The sequence below is a fragment of the Oxyura jamaicensis genome, chromosome 14 (assembly GCF_011077185.1).
Source record: "Oxyura jamaicensis isolate SHBP4307 breed ruddy duck chromosome 14, BPBGC_Ojam_1.0, whole genome shotgun sequence".
NCBI classification, from domain to species: domain Eukaryota; kingdom Metazoa; phylum Chordata; class Aves; order Anseriformes; family Anatidae; genus Oxyura; species Oxyura jamaicensis.
In genome coordinates, this window is record NC_048906.1 from 669,892 (window position 1) to 684,558 (window position 14,667).

General features: G+C 50.7%; 1 protein-coding gene across 1 annotated transcript; it reads left to right on the top strand.

The window, feature by feature from the left end:
• Positions 1 to 105: 105 nt before the first annotated feature.
• On the top strand, positions 106 to 11,891 carry SCNN1B (sodium channel epithelial 1 subunit beta). The gene is made up of 12 exons (XM_035339555.1): positions 106 to 457; positions 1,336 to 1,765; positions 2,448 to 2,641; positions 3,480 to 3,583; positions 4,053 to 4,216; positions 4,707 to 4,814; positions 7,580 to 7,697; positions 7,880 to 7,955; positions 8,103 to 8,160; positions 9,358 to 9,419; positions 10,532 to 10,607; positions 10,734 to 11,891. The coding sequence occupies exons 1-12, from the start codon at positions 147 to 149 to the stop codon at positions 11,112 to 11,114; spliced, it is 2,082 nt and encodes a 693-aa protein (XP_035195446.1). The 5' UTR covers positions 106 to 146; the 3' UTR covers positions 11,115 to 11,891.
• Positions 11,892 to 14,667: the final 2,776 nt, after the last annotated feature.

Sequence of the window (14,667 nt, forward strand, 5' to 3'; positions counted from 1 at the left end):
GTTTCTCCAGGGCTACAAACCGGGGCCGTTATCACGTAACTCTGCTGTTCTGCCCTGCTGGCAGCACCGCCGGGCTTGGCCTGCTGCGAAGCCCTGCTTCTCCGAACAGCTGGTCTGAGCTCTCTTTCCTGCTTGCAGGCACCAGGATGAATGTGAAGAAGTACTTTGTTCGGGCCTTGCACCGCCTCCAGAAGGGCCCTGGCTACACCTACAAGGAGCTGCTGGTCTGGTACTGCGACAACACCAACACGCACGGCCCCAAGCGCATCATCAAGGAGGGGCCAAAGAAGAAAGTCATCTGGTTTTTCTTAACGCTGCTCTTCGCCTCTCTGGTCTTCTGGCAATGGGGTATCCTCATCAACACGTACCTCTCCTACAACGTCACGTCGTCGCTGTCTATCGGCTTCAAGACTATGAAGTTCCCAGCAGTCACGGTCTGCAATGCCAACCCCTTCAAGTAAGTTTTCCTTGGCCTGATTTATGCAGTTGCACATGAACACACGCAGTTACAGCACAAGATACACGGGTCTGTTTCTGTCTCAGGTATCGCATTAGGAGCAGCAGTGAAAATTATCCTTTGACTCACCAAGTGGCACTAAAAAAGAAACAAATGAGAACAATATAAAAACAAATGGCTCGGATCCAAATAAGGGGTTGTGTGCTTGCGAGTTTGTCTGTTTCTCATTACTGTATCAGCTAATCTAATAATGGTTATTGCCTCTCTGTAAACTTTTCCTGGCTCAGACAAAACTTGAAGTTCAACTAACTTGTCACAGTCAGAATCAGTCTCGTGATCTCTCCCCACAATTCCTTTCTTTCTTGTTCCTCGCCATGAACATACCTCTTATCGCATACACTCCAGCCATTAAGAGCTAGTTAAACAGTGCTATCTGCTGTGAGCTACAGCAACATCATTATAATTTCAAAGGAGCAACTGATCTTTGCTAGAGTTGCTTCAAATTTATATCCACGCAGCAGTGTAGTGCAAGGTGAGATGCTCTCGACTGAGGCACGGGGATTTGTTGTTTTGGAGTTGTTTTGTGTAAACTGCAGTGGATCGCTGAAATACAACGAACGCAGTCCTGCGCCGACAGGCTGTGAGCGAGGTTTGCCAGTGAAGGGCTCTGTTTATCTCCAGATGATTTTACACCCAGCTGCTGGGAGACGCGGCGCCCCGCTGGCTGTGCTGCGCAGAGCCTCGCGCTGCCGTGCAGTACATCTCCTACATCTCCCCGCAGCTGCGGGCCCCCCACGGGCCTGGTGCAGCGGCGTGACGGATCCCTGCCACGTCCCGAGCGCCCTTACACCAGCTGGTGCCTGCCTGTCACCCTGCAGGTACTCGGAGGTGAAGCATTTGCTGAAAGAGCTGGACAAGCTGATCGAGGTGGCTCTGGAGAGGATCCTGCAGCCCACGCACGGGGACACCATCACGCCCCTGCTGCTGAACGGCAGCGACAATGCCTCCGAGGGGCTGGATCTGGCGCTCTGGAACCAGATTCCACTGGTGCTCATTGATGAGCATGACAAGGACAACCCTGTCATCGTGGAGATCTTTGAGACCAACAGGACCTCTCCAGGGAACGGGACAGCTCCGGGGAACGGGACCACTCTGGGGAACGGGACAGCTCCAGGGAACGGGACCTCTCCAGGGAATGGGACGGCTCCAGGGAACGAGACTGCTCCAGGGAATGGGACCACTGCTACTCCTCCTGCCCTGTCCAATACCACATCCGAAGAGAAGAAGTACAAGCTGGCAGTGAAGCTGGTAAGAAGCAGCGCGGTGGTGAGAGCATCTCCTCCACAGGGAGGGCAGGGCGCAGACGCAGCTGGTGTGGGCAGGGCACTGCCTGTCCCCTGTGCCACGCAGCAGCCCCCAGCCAGGGGCTGCCCGCTGCACTGGGGCAGGGCAAAGGCAGGGGCTCTGCCTGCCACCTCCACGCCTTCATCTGCTCCCACACCCAAAGCGCTGGGGAGAGGCTGCGGCCACTTCCCCTGCCCAGCGCCCGCTGCAGGGGCACGGTGGAGGCACGCGGTGGCCTTGCTTCCCCCCGTCCTCTTCTCCCACCATGGCCTCAGTCCTGCCAGGCAGCGTTACAGGCCAAGACCTTGGAAGCTGAGGAAACTGCAGCCTTCAAGAATTGAGCAAAACATGATGTTTTCTGTAAGCACGGTGAGGTAACCTCGGTGGTGATGGAGAATCTGTCCATCTGGGAAACATCTCTGGGAAAGGGACCCCGATCTAGTGGGCAGCGTCTAGCTGGAACTAGATGCTCCTTAAGGTCCCTTCCAACCTAAGCCAGTCTGTGGTATCATTCTCTGACCCACCTGTTGAGCACGTTCAGATGCGGCCGCTGTTTCCCCAGCTCCTGCCTGGCCACAGCTTTGGCTCCCACAGGAACAGTGGACAGGGCTGGCATGGGGTAGGAGCTGACTGTGTGTGTCTCCAGTGCAGCCACCAGGGCTCCAACAACTGCACCTACAGGAACTTCACCAGCGCAGCGCAGGCAGTGACGGAGTGGTACATTCTGCAATCCACCAGCATCCTCTCCAAAGTCCCGCTGCAAGAAAGAATCAGGATGGGCTACCAGGCAGAAGACATGATCCTGGCGTGTCTCTACGGGGCTGAACCCTGCAACTACAAGTAGGTACACACCGAGCCCTTCCTGGCACATCAGGAGCGGTGCAGGATGCTGAAGGCAAGGCAGCTCTTTTATTTTTGTTTTCTAGTTTTTAACACATATATGGGTCCTTAAGGCTAGCAGCATTTCCCAGATGGTTTCTGGATGTGATCCTGGCTGAAAACAGGGTATTTTGGGATAGTGTCTTGGGTTTTAGTTTGGACGGGCCATTTTGCTCATGATGTATTGAGGCCAGCAGCACTGATGAGACCCTGGCTAGGTATTTAGTGATAATCACTGCCAGCTCAGGTGTTGAGTCAGCACAGAGACACAACTCTCAGTTATGCCTTATCTTCCTACGCAAGGCTCTGAGAAATGCCTTTTATCCATCACTGTTTCTTGTGAATGCCAAATTTATATATACAGTTTTGAGAAACTTGAGTGCACAGCAGCAGCTCAGGCTTCAAGGAGTCCTGCCAGCAATACCACTTCTGCAAAGAAGGCAATAGAGAATTAGTATCAAAGAATGAGATATAACACGAGCCAAAGCCTGTTACTATAGCTCAGATCAAGCCAGTATTTTTGGTCTCATCTGCATGGCAGGCTATTCTTTTCCGTTACAACAAAGCATTATCCTCAACAGCTGTGCCTCGGTACATGTCAGTACCTGGCTTTTCTTTGTTTCCAACAGCAGATTGATTGAAATTACATCAGCTGAATTTCTATTCAATGTTCAACAAATGAAGCAATTTCAAGTGAATCCCAGAGCTAGCTGCCAAAAACCACTCTCACCACATCCGTTATTTGATAACCCTTCAGTTCTCCCTGAGAGTCACAGTTTTATGCGCATGATTCTTCCAGGAATTTCACCCAAATCTATCACCCAGACCACGGTAACTGCTACATCTTTAACTGGGGCATGGACAAAGAGGCTTTGAATTCTTCCAACCCTGGAGCCGAGTTTGGTAAGACAAAGCTCCATTAAAGAAAGAGTTAAAGGAACAGAAGTGCTGGGAATTATTCTGTCTCTCAATGGCAATTTCTGTTATCTGTAACAGATTTCTCTTTCTCTAGAGCACTACAGCAGGGAGTAACTGTTTTCCAGAGGGTATAAGCCCCCAGAAGGGAAATCTGTTGCATAGAGAGAAGTGATGTGACTACAGTTAGCAGAAGTGTAACATCTGGATAGCCAAAGTATCTGAGGGAATGGCTGAACGCTCAATGGGATATTTCCATTCTGTGCATTTGCCATCATGCATATTTATGCACGTGTAACACTGCTGTGACAGACTTGGGTTCTTCCCCCAAGGACTGGAGATTTCTGTGCACAGTGAGAGGAAAAGAACCTCAGGTGTTGTTGTTGTTGTTTGTTTTTTAACAAAGACTGGAATTTTGATGCTATTCCTGTTCAGAATATTTTGTTTGGTGCCACAGGGCTGAAGCTGATTCTGGACATCAGCCAGCAGGACTATATCCCCTACCTGTCATCTGCTGCTGGGGCACGGCTGATGCTGCATCAACAGAAGAGCTTCCCATTTCTTAAGGATCAGGGCATCTATGCGATGGCTGGGACGGAAACCTCCATCGGCGTGCTGGTGGTATGTGTGGCATTCCTCTAGAGCAGAGTGTCTGAGAATAATGTTATCTGATGGGACTGCAACCAAGTTTGTTTTAAGTCTTGGCTGAACTGGCTCAAACCAAAAGAGTCAAGGCGTACTCTAGCTATAGGCTGGAAAAGTTTATGGAGAATTTTATGTAACTGTCCTGGCAAAGTGCTTTATTAAAGCCAAAATATTGAGCCCAGGTCATTGTTCCCTCCTCTCACACTATGTCAGAAGGTTCCTCGCCAACACATGCTGTTGGCATGTCACTCCAGAGCCCAAGTTTCGGCTGGCAGCTCTGGTCAGGGCACCCGCTCTGGGCCCCTGGTTCTCCTAGAGCAGAGGTACCAGAGCACAAGATGACAGCGATTCTCTGAGGTTTTTTCAAAGCCAGCAGGGAATATGGGAATTACAGAATCTCCGGAAAAGCAGCCCCAGGTACCAGGGGAGCAGTAACTACATGTTTGCTGTCTTGGTTTTCTTTCAGGATGAACTCGAGCGGATGGGCTATCCGTACAGTGACTGCACCATGAACGGGTCTGATGTCCCTGTAAAAAACCTTTACAGTGAATACAATACTTCCTACTCCATACAGGTAGAACATTATTTTAAATCAAACAAAGATGTTCAGGGGAAGTCTTCAAAGCAGTTACAGATTTTGACTGACACGTCAGGTTACTGGAGGCTCAGCAGTGATAAGGAAGGAAGCATAACCTAAGCACTGGAACCTTCTTTTCTGGTAATAAATCAAAACTCAGGTCTGAACATGCAGTAGCCCCAGGTTTGGAAACAATCCAGTGAAGCCAATGCAAATAACTCTGCGTTGCAGGATCAGAACCTAATGATGTAATTATTAAAAGTTACCTCAAACCATTAGGAATATTGCTTTGGCAGACAACACAGTTTAGTGTAACATACAGTCCTCATTCTTGTTCCAAAGCAGCTCACATAGCAAGGAAGTGGTATTAGTAGTTATTTTTGCCTTATCCAGGTATGAAGTTTGTTTCGTTTTGAGAGGGATGAAAATGGGCATTGCTGTAGTTTTCTCAGAAGCCGTAACACAGAAAATCCCCCAGGATCTCTGTTGTTACGTAGGACCCTGGTACAGGCAATGTACCAGCAGAGCGCTGATTTGCAGACCGAAAAGCAAAATATTTTTACCTTCACATATGACCACGATTTAAAGCTGGCCTCAGAGCTCAGCTCCCCCCACGGAAGGTTCCCTCCCACCCTGAAAACACATCAAAGCGAGAGGAGGCGAGCCAGGTGCCCCCGCAGCCATCCAGGCTCTTTGGTGTTGCTCCTGAAGGGGTCGGTGCCTCACTAGTGCTGCACCTGCCGGCCGCCAGCCTCTTCAGCAGCACGAGCCCAGCCTTGTCCTTCCAGGGTCCTTTAAAATAACTGATCCTGCCGTGTCACTGAGGCAGTTAAATTATTTTCAGCTGTGAGAATATCTTCTTCTACAATTTCCATGCTTGGCTGAAATCTTTTAATTATAAGGAGATCACCTGCAAGGGGCGGATATGCAATCATTACCCGTGTTCAGCATGCAAACTTCTTCAAACTCCCCCGATTACTGAGCAGTCAGCACACCCTCACGTGCCGCTGTAACAGTGCCAGCCCTGCTGCCAGGTGACCGCAGTGCTAGGAGGCTTTGCTGAGACCACAGCGTGACAGCTTTTCACGAAGCAGGATGCCTCCGGATGCTCTGGGAGGATAACAGCTGCTCGGCTCACTGTCGTGCTCCTGGTTTTACCCAAGCTGCTGCTCTGCTGCCCGAAGGTGCAAAGCAGCTCGTATTTTGTGTACACACATAATAGTGCTACTGCCCTGACAGGGATAAACACACAGCAGGGATCCCTGTCCTGAACGCACCTCTTCTTTTTTATTCCTTCTCCCTTTAAGAGAATCACGTCAATTTTCACACTGAGAAGGGCTGCTTATTTTGCACGGGAAGTGAAGACGGACCTTTGTCTTCTCTTCACTTCAAAATTGGGATGAGAAAGTTGAGTGTTTGTAAACCTTGAATCTGTAATAAAAAGATAGCGTAAATATTAAACACTGGTTAATTTGTAACAGGCTATAACATAAGGGAGAAGCATTTCTTAGGGGTGAGATCTGGCAATAAAGCAAACACCAAAAACGTTTTTGGGGTTATTTACAAATGACGGAAGAATACATCTCAGGCAAGTTGAAGGGGTTTGCTCTAGCAGGCTTTTCACATTTCTGCCTTTATATAATTATAACAATTGGGCCACTTTACCCTACTTTTTAAGATGCTTGTATAATATTTAAGCAAATACTTGAAATGATTGCATTATTACTTAAAAGTTGCTAAACGCTGACCAGGGTGCTATGTCCGCATAATTCGTGTCACTTCAGAGACCTCTCAGCAACACCAGGCTTTTTTATCACTCCATGATTATAGTGAATTCTGTAAGCATTTCGTGTTACACAGGCATTCTTCGACTGTCCTACCTAGCTGAAGCTGTTAAATTCAATTATCTTCTCATAGACTTTGTTACTGCTTTGTGCATTGTTTCATGAAAAATCCCACTCCAATCTCTGATGATTAACTTCATGCCTCGCTGAGCTAATGGCAGTGTTGCAGCCCTGGATCGCATGCTGCCGGAGCTGCAGCTGTAATCCCTTCAAGGAGAGAAACAGATGCACAGATAAGATAATTCACATTTCTAAAGCCTGCTCTTTTTGTTGAAGTATTTTTAAAGTCTTGGCTTTAAAGTGGAAACCAACCCTTTGTCAATATGTGATATAAGACCTGAAGACAACAGCTGTGTCTGTGGATAAAATAAAACATTTTTATTCCTTTTTGGAAACTCTATATTGTTTCCATGAAACCCTGAAATAATTAAGAATTGAGCAGTTTCCTCTGGGAGCAGGCATTTAGCTCCCTTCTACTCCTGCGAGGTGAATTACCCACATTAACTTGCCACTACAATTTAGCTTACAAACCAGAGTAGTAGTAAAAACGCAACATGAAATGTAATTGCAGTGCAGCTATAAACACGATAGCTTATTCACCAACCTCGTCTTTCCATTGGAATCACTACGTTATGACAGAGCGCAAGCAGTGCTGCCTGTGAGGGGCTGCCACACTGTGCTGCAGCACCCGGAGACGCTTGGCACAGGCTGGAGGAGCAACTCTGTGGGATGGCTCCCACGGCAGAGGCGGCTTTCCCTCTGTATGGAGCTACAAAACCTTCTATTCGGTGCAAGAGAGCCCCTGTAAGGCATGTGCCTGGGAGCAGCCTAATTCTCATAGCAAACACGCAGCAGCAACACAGAGATCACCGGGGAAGTACACCCCGCTTCTAAGCAGCTCCCTCTCCCTTTTTTCAGGCTTGCCTGCGTTCCTGTTTCCAAAATCACATGGCTGAAATCTGTGGATGTGGTCACTATATGTTTCCTTTACCTGAAGGGGTAACTTACTGCAACAACGACGATAACCCAGGCTGGGGTAAGAGCACGAGCAAAGCTAACTGTACGGCTGTCCCAGGGCACTGGCACGCAGGAGGGAGGGACTGGACGCGCGTTTATCGCTCTTGAGAAATTAAAATTGAATCTATGAAATGAACAGAATGCAGTAAGTGGGGTTCTGATCTAAACAGAAGCTTTGATTTTTTTGTTTTCACCGAACAGCATACTGCTATTCATCACTGAGATCAAGTATAAGACAGAGACAAATTTGCATTGACTCTTGTAAGGAAACATGCAAGTAAGTACTTCAACTATTTCTAGCAGCTGTAGAGGTGAAAATTCTGACCTCCTTAAAATTGCAGAAAACTGAGTGGGGTTGCTTATCTGAATGAGAAGTGAAGTTCTGGTGACATCTGTGTTAATGCTCTTTTCCCCCTCTTTCCAGCGACACGCAGTATAAAATGACCATCTCTATGGCAGACTGGCCATCTGAAGCTTCAGAGGTAACGCTGATTTCTTGTTTTGAAACAGCCATTAATAACTACGCGTTCTTCACCACGTGAATCACTCGATACTTTGAGTTAATGTCCAGGTAGCAAGGGCCTCTTTGCTAAATTACACATTTTCAGCATGCAGACAGAGCCTAACCCCAGAGCGTGAGGCACGAGGGGTGACAACCCCGCAGCAGCATGAGCAAAGCTGAGTGACCACGCTCCCCTGCCAGGCGAGCGCAGGCAGGGCATGGCACAGGCTTTCCTCCTACAGGATTGCTGGCATGGCACAGGTGCTCACCTTATCCCTGCCTCGCACACGCCGCCCGGTCGGGGTCTGCAGCGCATGCGCTGGGAGCTGTCGCCTTGAGGCTTCGTGCCGCTGGGAGCAGCCAGGAATGGGGCCACCTTCCCACTGGAGGCTGGAGGTGCAGCCAGGCCTCGTGGGCTCCCTGAAGAGAGAACAAACACTCGTTTGGTCCGTGCCCTAAACACTCAGGCTTACCCGGCATCAATGCTAGGTGTGCAGCCTTGCCTCTTGCCACCCCCATGCACCAGAGGCTTTGCTGTCCTGCTGGCTCCCCGGCACACAGCACGCCGTGCCCACATCCTCCAGGCGGGCAGCGCAGTTCCCAAGGCAAGCCCTGTTAGGTATGGTGTGCCTCGTGACACGGAATCGGTTATAACTGATTTCAAAGGAGATTTCAGACATGCACTGTTATTCAATTATTCCAGCACATGGCCACCAAGGACTTCACACACAGCCCTTACAGAAAAACTTTATCTTAACAATAATCTCTAATCCTGAATTGATAAAACAACAGCCAGCATGACTCTGCTACCACTGCATAAACACAGCCACAGCAAAGTGTGCTTGAGCAGAGGCATCCACAAGTTGCCAAGTGCCTTAACCAGGATGCCCGCCTTAAACCAGGATGCCCCTGCAGCCCGCCACCATCTGTGGACACACAGAGTCAGTGAAGGCAGCGTGGTGACGTGCTGTAACCCCTGCACAAGCCACCGAGTGGGAGCGGGATGGAGGACACTTGACCAACACGTTACTCAATGTTTTCTCGTGCTTTTAATCCAATAGAGCTGGATTATAACAGGACCATTCAGGACACGTTACTTACTTCCCTGGGCTCCTGCCCTGGCAAGTGCTTAGACAGGATGCTGTTTCTCCGTTCTGACTAAGTTCTGTTTCCCTAGGACTGGATTTTCCATATTTTGTCTTATGAAAGGGACATGTCAACAAATGTGACTCTGGACAGGTAAGCAAAAAGCACAGCCACTGTATCTTCTCTATCGAGCCTGTTAACAGTAGTTTAACAAGTGCCTTGGCCACCAGCCAGAGCGCACACTGCTAATGCAGAAGGTAGAACAAGATTTGGCACATGCTTGCCTGGAAAATACACGAAGCAAGAAACGCACCTCGTGCACATCCTCTGCTCCCCGCAGTAACAAACGGGGTCAGACACAACTGCGAGCATGGAGTTAAATTAACATGACCATGAGCTATGTTTCCAGTGGGTCCCATGCAGCAGCCTGGAAGCTCTAAAGCGATGAACTGCAAGGGTTCAGCTCCTGCAGTGCTGCGTTCGTCCCTTTATAGTTATACCTCTAAATTGCCAACAGCAACAGCAGCAGCAGGAGGGGGTTACACCAAAAACAGGGTAGCTGATGAGTTATCCCTTGATAACCCAAACCCTGAGTTACAGGGAAGAAAGGAATGGGCAAATCTGGGAGGCACAGGCAGCTCCCGTGGTGTTCGTTGCTCAGCATGCCTGAAAAGCCAGTTCTTGCGAAGGCCGAGGAGCCTCGTGTTAACCCACGTATTGCAACACAGCCTGGGCTGGTACAAAGCTCCAACCAGGTCCTGCCCTTATGCCAGGCCCTAAAAACAAATCAGAGCAAAACAAAAAGAAGATGCTTAACTTCTGCATGGTGAGCAAACACCTTGCCAGCACCACCCAGCCTCGCCAGCACGCTCCGTGTGTGCCCTGACTGGCTGCTGAGGGCAGAACCAGGCCCTGGGTTCCTGCCGCCCTGGGGCGGTTGCACGATGCGGCTGCTCTGTCCCCGTGGCTGGAGCACAAGCAGCGCGGTGCTCGGGAGGCTTCAGACCAACGGAGGCAGCTGGGAAAAAGACACAGCAGGCAGCCCTGGAGAAGGTTGCACGGGCACAAGTGCTTTTGCAGGAGCAGAGCCACGTCCCTCCCCCAACGTGTGTCCTGCAGTGGGGAATGCTCCTCGGCTTTTCCCCACAGCAGGCAAGGGTCCCGCTGTTAGGGCTGGGAGCAGCCCTCCCCACGTGCAGCTGAAGGCGCGCGCCGGCGGGGCTCCCACAGTGTGATTTGCTCTGACCTCCCGTCCTGTGTTACAGGAACGGCATCATCAAGCTGAACATCTACTTCCAGGAGTACAACTACCGGACCATCTCAGAGTCTGCTGCCACGACGGTGAGTGCCCCGTGCTCGCCTCGTGTGGTGCCGCTGCGGGGCTCCCACGAGCTCGGCACCAGAGCCCAGCGCAGTGGCAGCAGCCGGGCCCTAGGTCACCTCTCTGTCCCGCTCTCTTGCCTGCAGATTGTTTGGCTGCTGTCGAGCCTGGGAGGCCAGTTCGGGTTCTGGATGGGCGGCTCCGTGCTGTGCCTCATAGAGTTTGGGGAAATCATCATAGACTCGCTGTGGATCACTGTGATCAACATCATCGGCTGGTGCAAAGGCCTGAAGCAGAAGCGGGCGCAGGCGCGGTACCCGGACGCACCGCCCACGGTGTCGGAGCTGGTGGAGGCTCACACGAACCTGGGCTTCCAGCACGAGGAGGCCGGCACTGTCCCCGGACACGGCACCCCAGGGGACGAGGCGCTGCCCCCCGAGCCCGGCACCCCACCGCCCAACTACGACTCGCTGCGCGTGCAGCCGCTGCACGCCCTGGGCCCAGACAGCGACGCAGAGACCGAGTAAGCAGCGCGCCCGCTGCCCCCCGCGGACTGAGCTGCTGCTGCCGTGCTCGGTTCACAGCTCGCTGAGCAGCCTCCAATGCTTTGGCAAAATCAGGAAGGAGCCAAAAGCCCTCGCTCTCCTCCCCTCCCCTAAAATGTTCACTGTGAAGAAGCTCTATAATAAACCCTGCAATAAATCTCAGAGTCTGCGTCAGGCTCTGACTTGAGCACACAGAGCTCGTATGAATCGACCGGTGATATAATAACCCACTGTTTCTCTCCAGTGAGCAGCCATGCGCGCAGGCATGTGTGGAGCTCTTCCTTGTGGGCAGCTTGGAGGATGCTGAGCTCCTGGGTCTGCCCAAGGGGCTGCGGTGCCAGAGGCTGCCAGAGGCACGAGGCAGTGGTGCTGGGAGGAGACCCAGGAGCCCTCCAAGGTGCAAGAGCAGGAACTGTCACAGCCCCTTGGACAGAGACTGTAGTTTGTGCTGCATGTGTGTGCTGCTGTATGGGCTGAGCAGGGCTGCTTTTGACTAGCAATCACCGTATTTCCACGTCTAATGACTCCGATGTAAATAGAGTGAAGAGAACATCCTTTTGCTGCTTGGAGGCTTGCATGCTCTGTAGTCTGTTTGCTGCTCAGGAGTTGTTAATGCTCGCCCTGAGGTGAGCACACCGGTTAATGTGTGTCAGAGATAAGTACTCCAGACCTGATAAAGCTTCAGGCACTGAGAGGAAGTGCCAAGCCATTTACAGTACCATGCTTGGCAATAAATAAACAAATTAATTGAAAAGTCTCCTTTAGATAGGCTCCTGTTGGCAGAGGGTGGAGCTCAGCCTGGCAGGGTGCTGAGCAGCATCTCACGGGGCAGAGGGCGAGGGGCTGCACACACCCGACCTCGCTGCTGCACGCACGGGGCGCTGAGCCCAGGGCACTGGCACAAGGCTGTTGGCACCACGCGTTCCCAGGAGGCTCCGTGCCCATCGCAGCCACGCTGAGTATCTGCGTTACCGAAGTACTTGTGCAAAACTTCAAGAGGAAACATGATCGTGTGGTTAAATCACAGGACTGGGAACTTGATGTCCTGGGCATCGTTCCCAGCGTGGCGTGACGGCTGCGGGTCCCGGGGCAGCCGGTCCCAGCGCTGTCCTTCCTCGTGGGTCCCAGTGCATTCCCCGTGGGTGGGTGCAAAGGAGGGTCCCGTGCCCCTCGGGGTGCCGGGGGCTCTCGCAGCACGCTGTGCTTGGTGGCAGCGTGCTGAGGGCTTTGCGCTGCTCGCGGGTGGATGCTGCCAGCGCCCAGCTGCTGACAACCACCAGGACAGCGCCCGCGTGCCTCCAGCACTGCCCCTGCACAAGGACAGGGAGCACCGAGTGCCCCGCAGCACAGCTGGCAGCGGCCCCCGCGGCTGATCCCCCACGTTCAGACAAGGACACAGCACCAAGCACCGCATCTTGTGTGCGCCGAGCAATAAACTGTGACAACCGCAGGGCCAGGCTGGGTAGGGATGAGATGCCGGCCTGGACAAAATCATCTCTCTAAGGGTCCCCTGTTCTGGGTGAGGAACAGGAGTGCCTGCTTCCCCCCAGTTTTTGTTACTGCTGTTTGCACTGCCCGCTTTCTGTGTTTCTGCCAGGCGGAAGGTTCCCAGCCTGCACACGCACAGGTGAAAGCACGGGTTAGAAAAGCAAAGCCTTTCATTTGGTTTATTAAATTCCTGGAGCCTTTCATTATGATCTGTTCTTAAAGTAGGAGCCTGTTACAGGTTACCTCGTTTGCACAGGCTAGAACCAGTTACCATTGCCCACAGTCTTTCTGCTTACATTTCCTTTTCTGCGCATATCAACAAACAAGGTAAGATACAGAGACAGATTTACCTTGACTAATTGTCTGGAGTGTGAAGTCCTCAAGTGTTCAAATTACAAATCACTTCCACGACATGAGTTTCTTTCAACTGCTTAAGGGATAAGACAGCAGCACTGCATCTCCAGGGTCAGGGGTTGCAGCGGTAAATGAACGGGGGCTGCACACTGCCACCACCACAGGAACCTCCCGTCAAGTTACTCACAGGTGGTACTAAGGACATAAGCAAGAACCTGAAAAGTTGAAGGGAGCAGGTATATAAAAACCAAACACCAGCTTTTAGGTATTTTAGATCTTTCTTGCATTAGAATGCTGCAGCTGCCAGTCCCAATGTCACAAAAGGAAAAGGAGAATCAAACCTATCAACTGCATTTGGGTTAGTCTATTTACTCCAAAGGACACTTGCAATTATGAGAAAATGAGCTTTTGCTCCCTACTGTTCCAGTCAACTGGGGACAATGGCTTCTTTGGTGAGCCTGCACTGTCACTACCCGCTTCTTGTCTGCCAGGAACTCCTGTGTTCAGAATTCTTTGAAAAAGTCAAACCCTTAATTACTGGTGGCTTGCTTGTCTAAGGCTGCAGTTGCAGTTATGAGACGATGTGCTGGAATATTTGTAGCCTTCATTTTCAAAAGACTTGATTCATGAATTTTTTAAACTTTATGATTAGTTCCAAAAAATAATGGCAATTTACAATGAAGTTTTGATTTTCTACTACTTCTGGTATCTGAAACTTTTACAGACATTTTCCAATTTCACTTGGTGATTCCAAGAACAAGACACTTAACCCATGTCTTTAAATTAAATTCTAATTCTTAAATAACAAAACAACACCAGGAGACAAGGAAGCACACCAGCTGTGCTGCCAGCAGCTGCCACTGGCAGGCAGGTTTCTGTATGCTGAAGCCATTCTGCTTTAGCGAACACGTTCTTGGTACATTTGTTTTTTCTGGTGTTGGTCTTGGAGTCCCATTTACATAACCTCCTAACCATGCCACTCGAACCAGCTAGTATTTTAAAAAGGCCTTTCATAGCGCCTGGAACAATTCTTCCAGAAGTTTTGCCTCAGATAATAAGAGCACATGATTATCTTCCATATACAAAGCAGACAACAGATTTGCTATGTTACATCAGAAGAAAAAGAGGACACTTTAATCCTCCAGCACCAGACTCCTTGTGAATTCGAACAGGTAAGTCAGAACACAGTAAGCAGAATCCATCCCCCAGCTCCAGCCGCCACGGCGGGCAAGCAACCTCACCTGCCTCTGATTCCAACTAGGGTGAGGAGTGGAAAAGCAGGGGTAGTTTACGGTCACCTGCAGCCAAAGAATACCTAAAATAAGGGGTATGAGGAATACAGATTTAGGGTGCACCTTCTTAGAATGTGTGCTGGCTGCCCCAGGCGTGCATCTGTTGGTTCCCCAACCAAGAGCCTGCCAACACGGCGGCTCCAGGCCACCAGTGGCATTGTGCAAGCGGGCGCTGTAAGGAAGCCATCTGACCCTGCGGACAGCCAGAGCTCAGCAAGTGAAAACCACCGCAGTGGCAGGGCAGATGAAAGGTGGTTAGGAAACTTGCTACAGACAGAGGAATCCAGTTCTTACAAGAGTTGTCCTAGACTTTTCAACTCCTCGCATCCCTTCTCCCGAAAGGAATGCTTGCCTTACGAACACCGCAGAGCCATGGCCTGGCTCCCCCACAGGAAAGGGGA

What these genes read in the sequence shown, in the direction of transcription:
- SCNN1B (XM_035339555.1), top strand. Translation starts at nt 147, where the DNA reads ATGAATGTGAAGAAGTACTTTGTTCGGGCCTTGCACCGCCTCCAGAAG. An exon ending in ATACTTCCTACTCCATACAG is followed by an intron (nt 4,815 to 7,579) that starts GTAGAACATTAT and finishes CCCTTTTTTCAG; the next exon opens with GCTTGCCTGCGTTCCTGTTT. An exon ending in CAGAGTCTGCTGCCACGACG is followed by an intron (nt 10,608 to 10,733) that starts GTGAGTGCCCCG and finishes TCTTGCCTGCAG; the next exon opens with ATTGTTTGGCTGCTGTCGAG.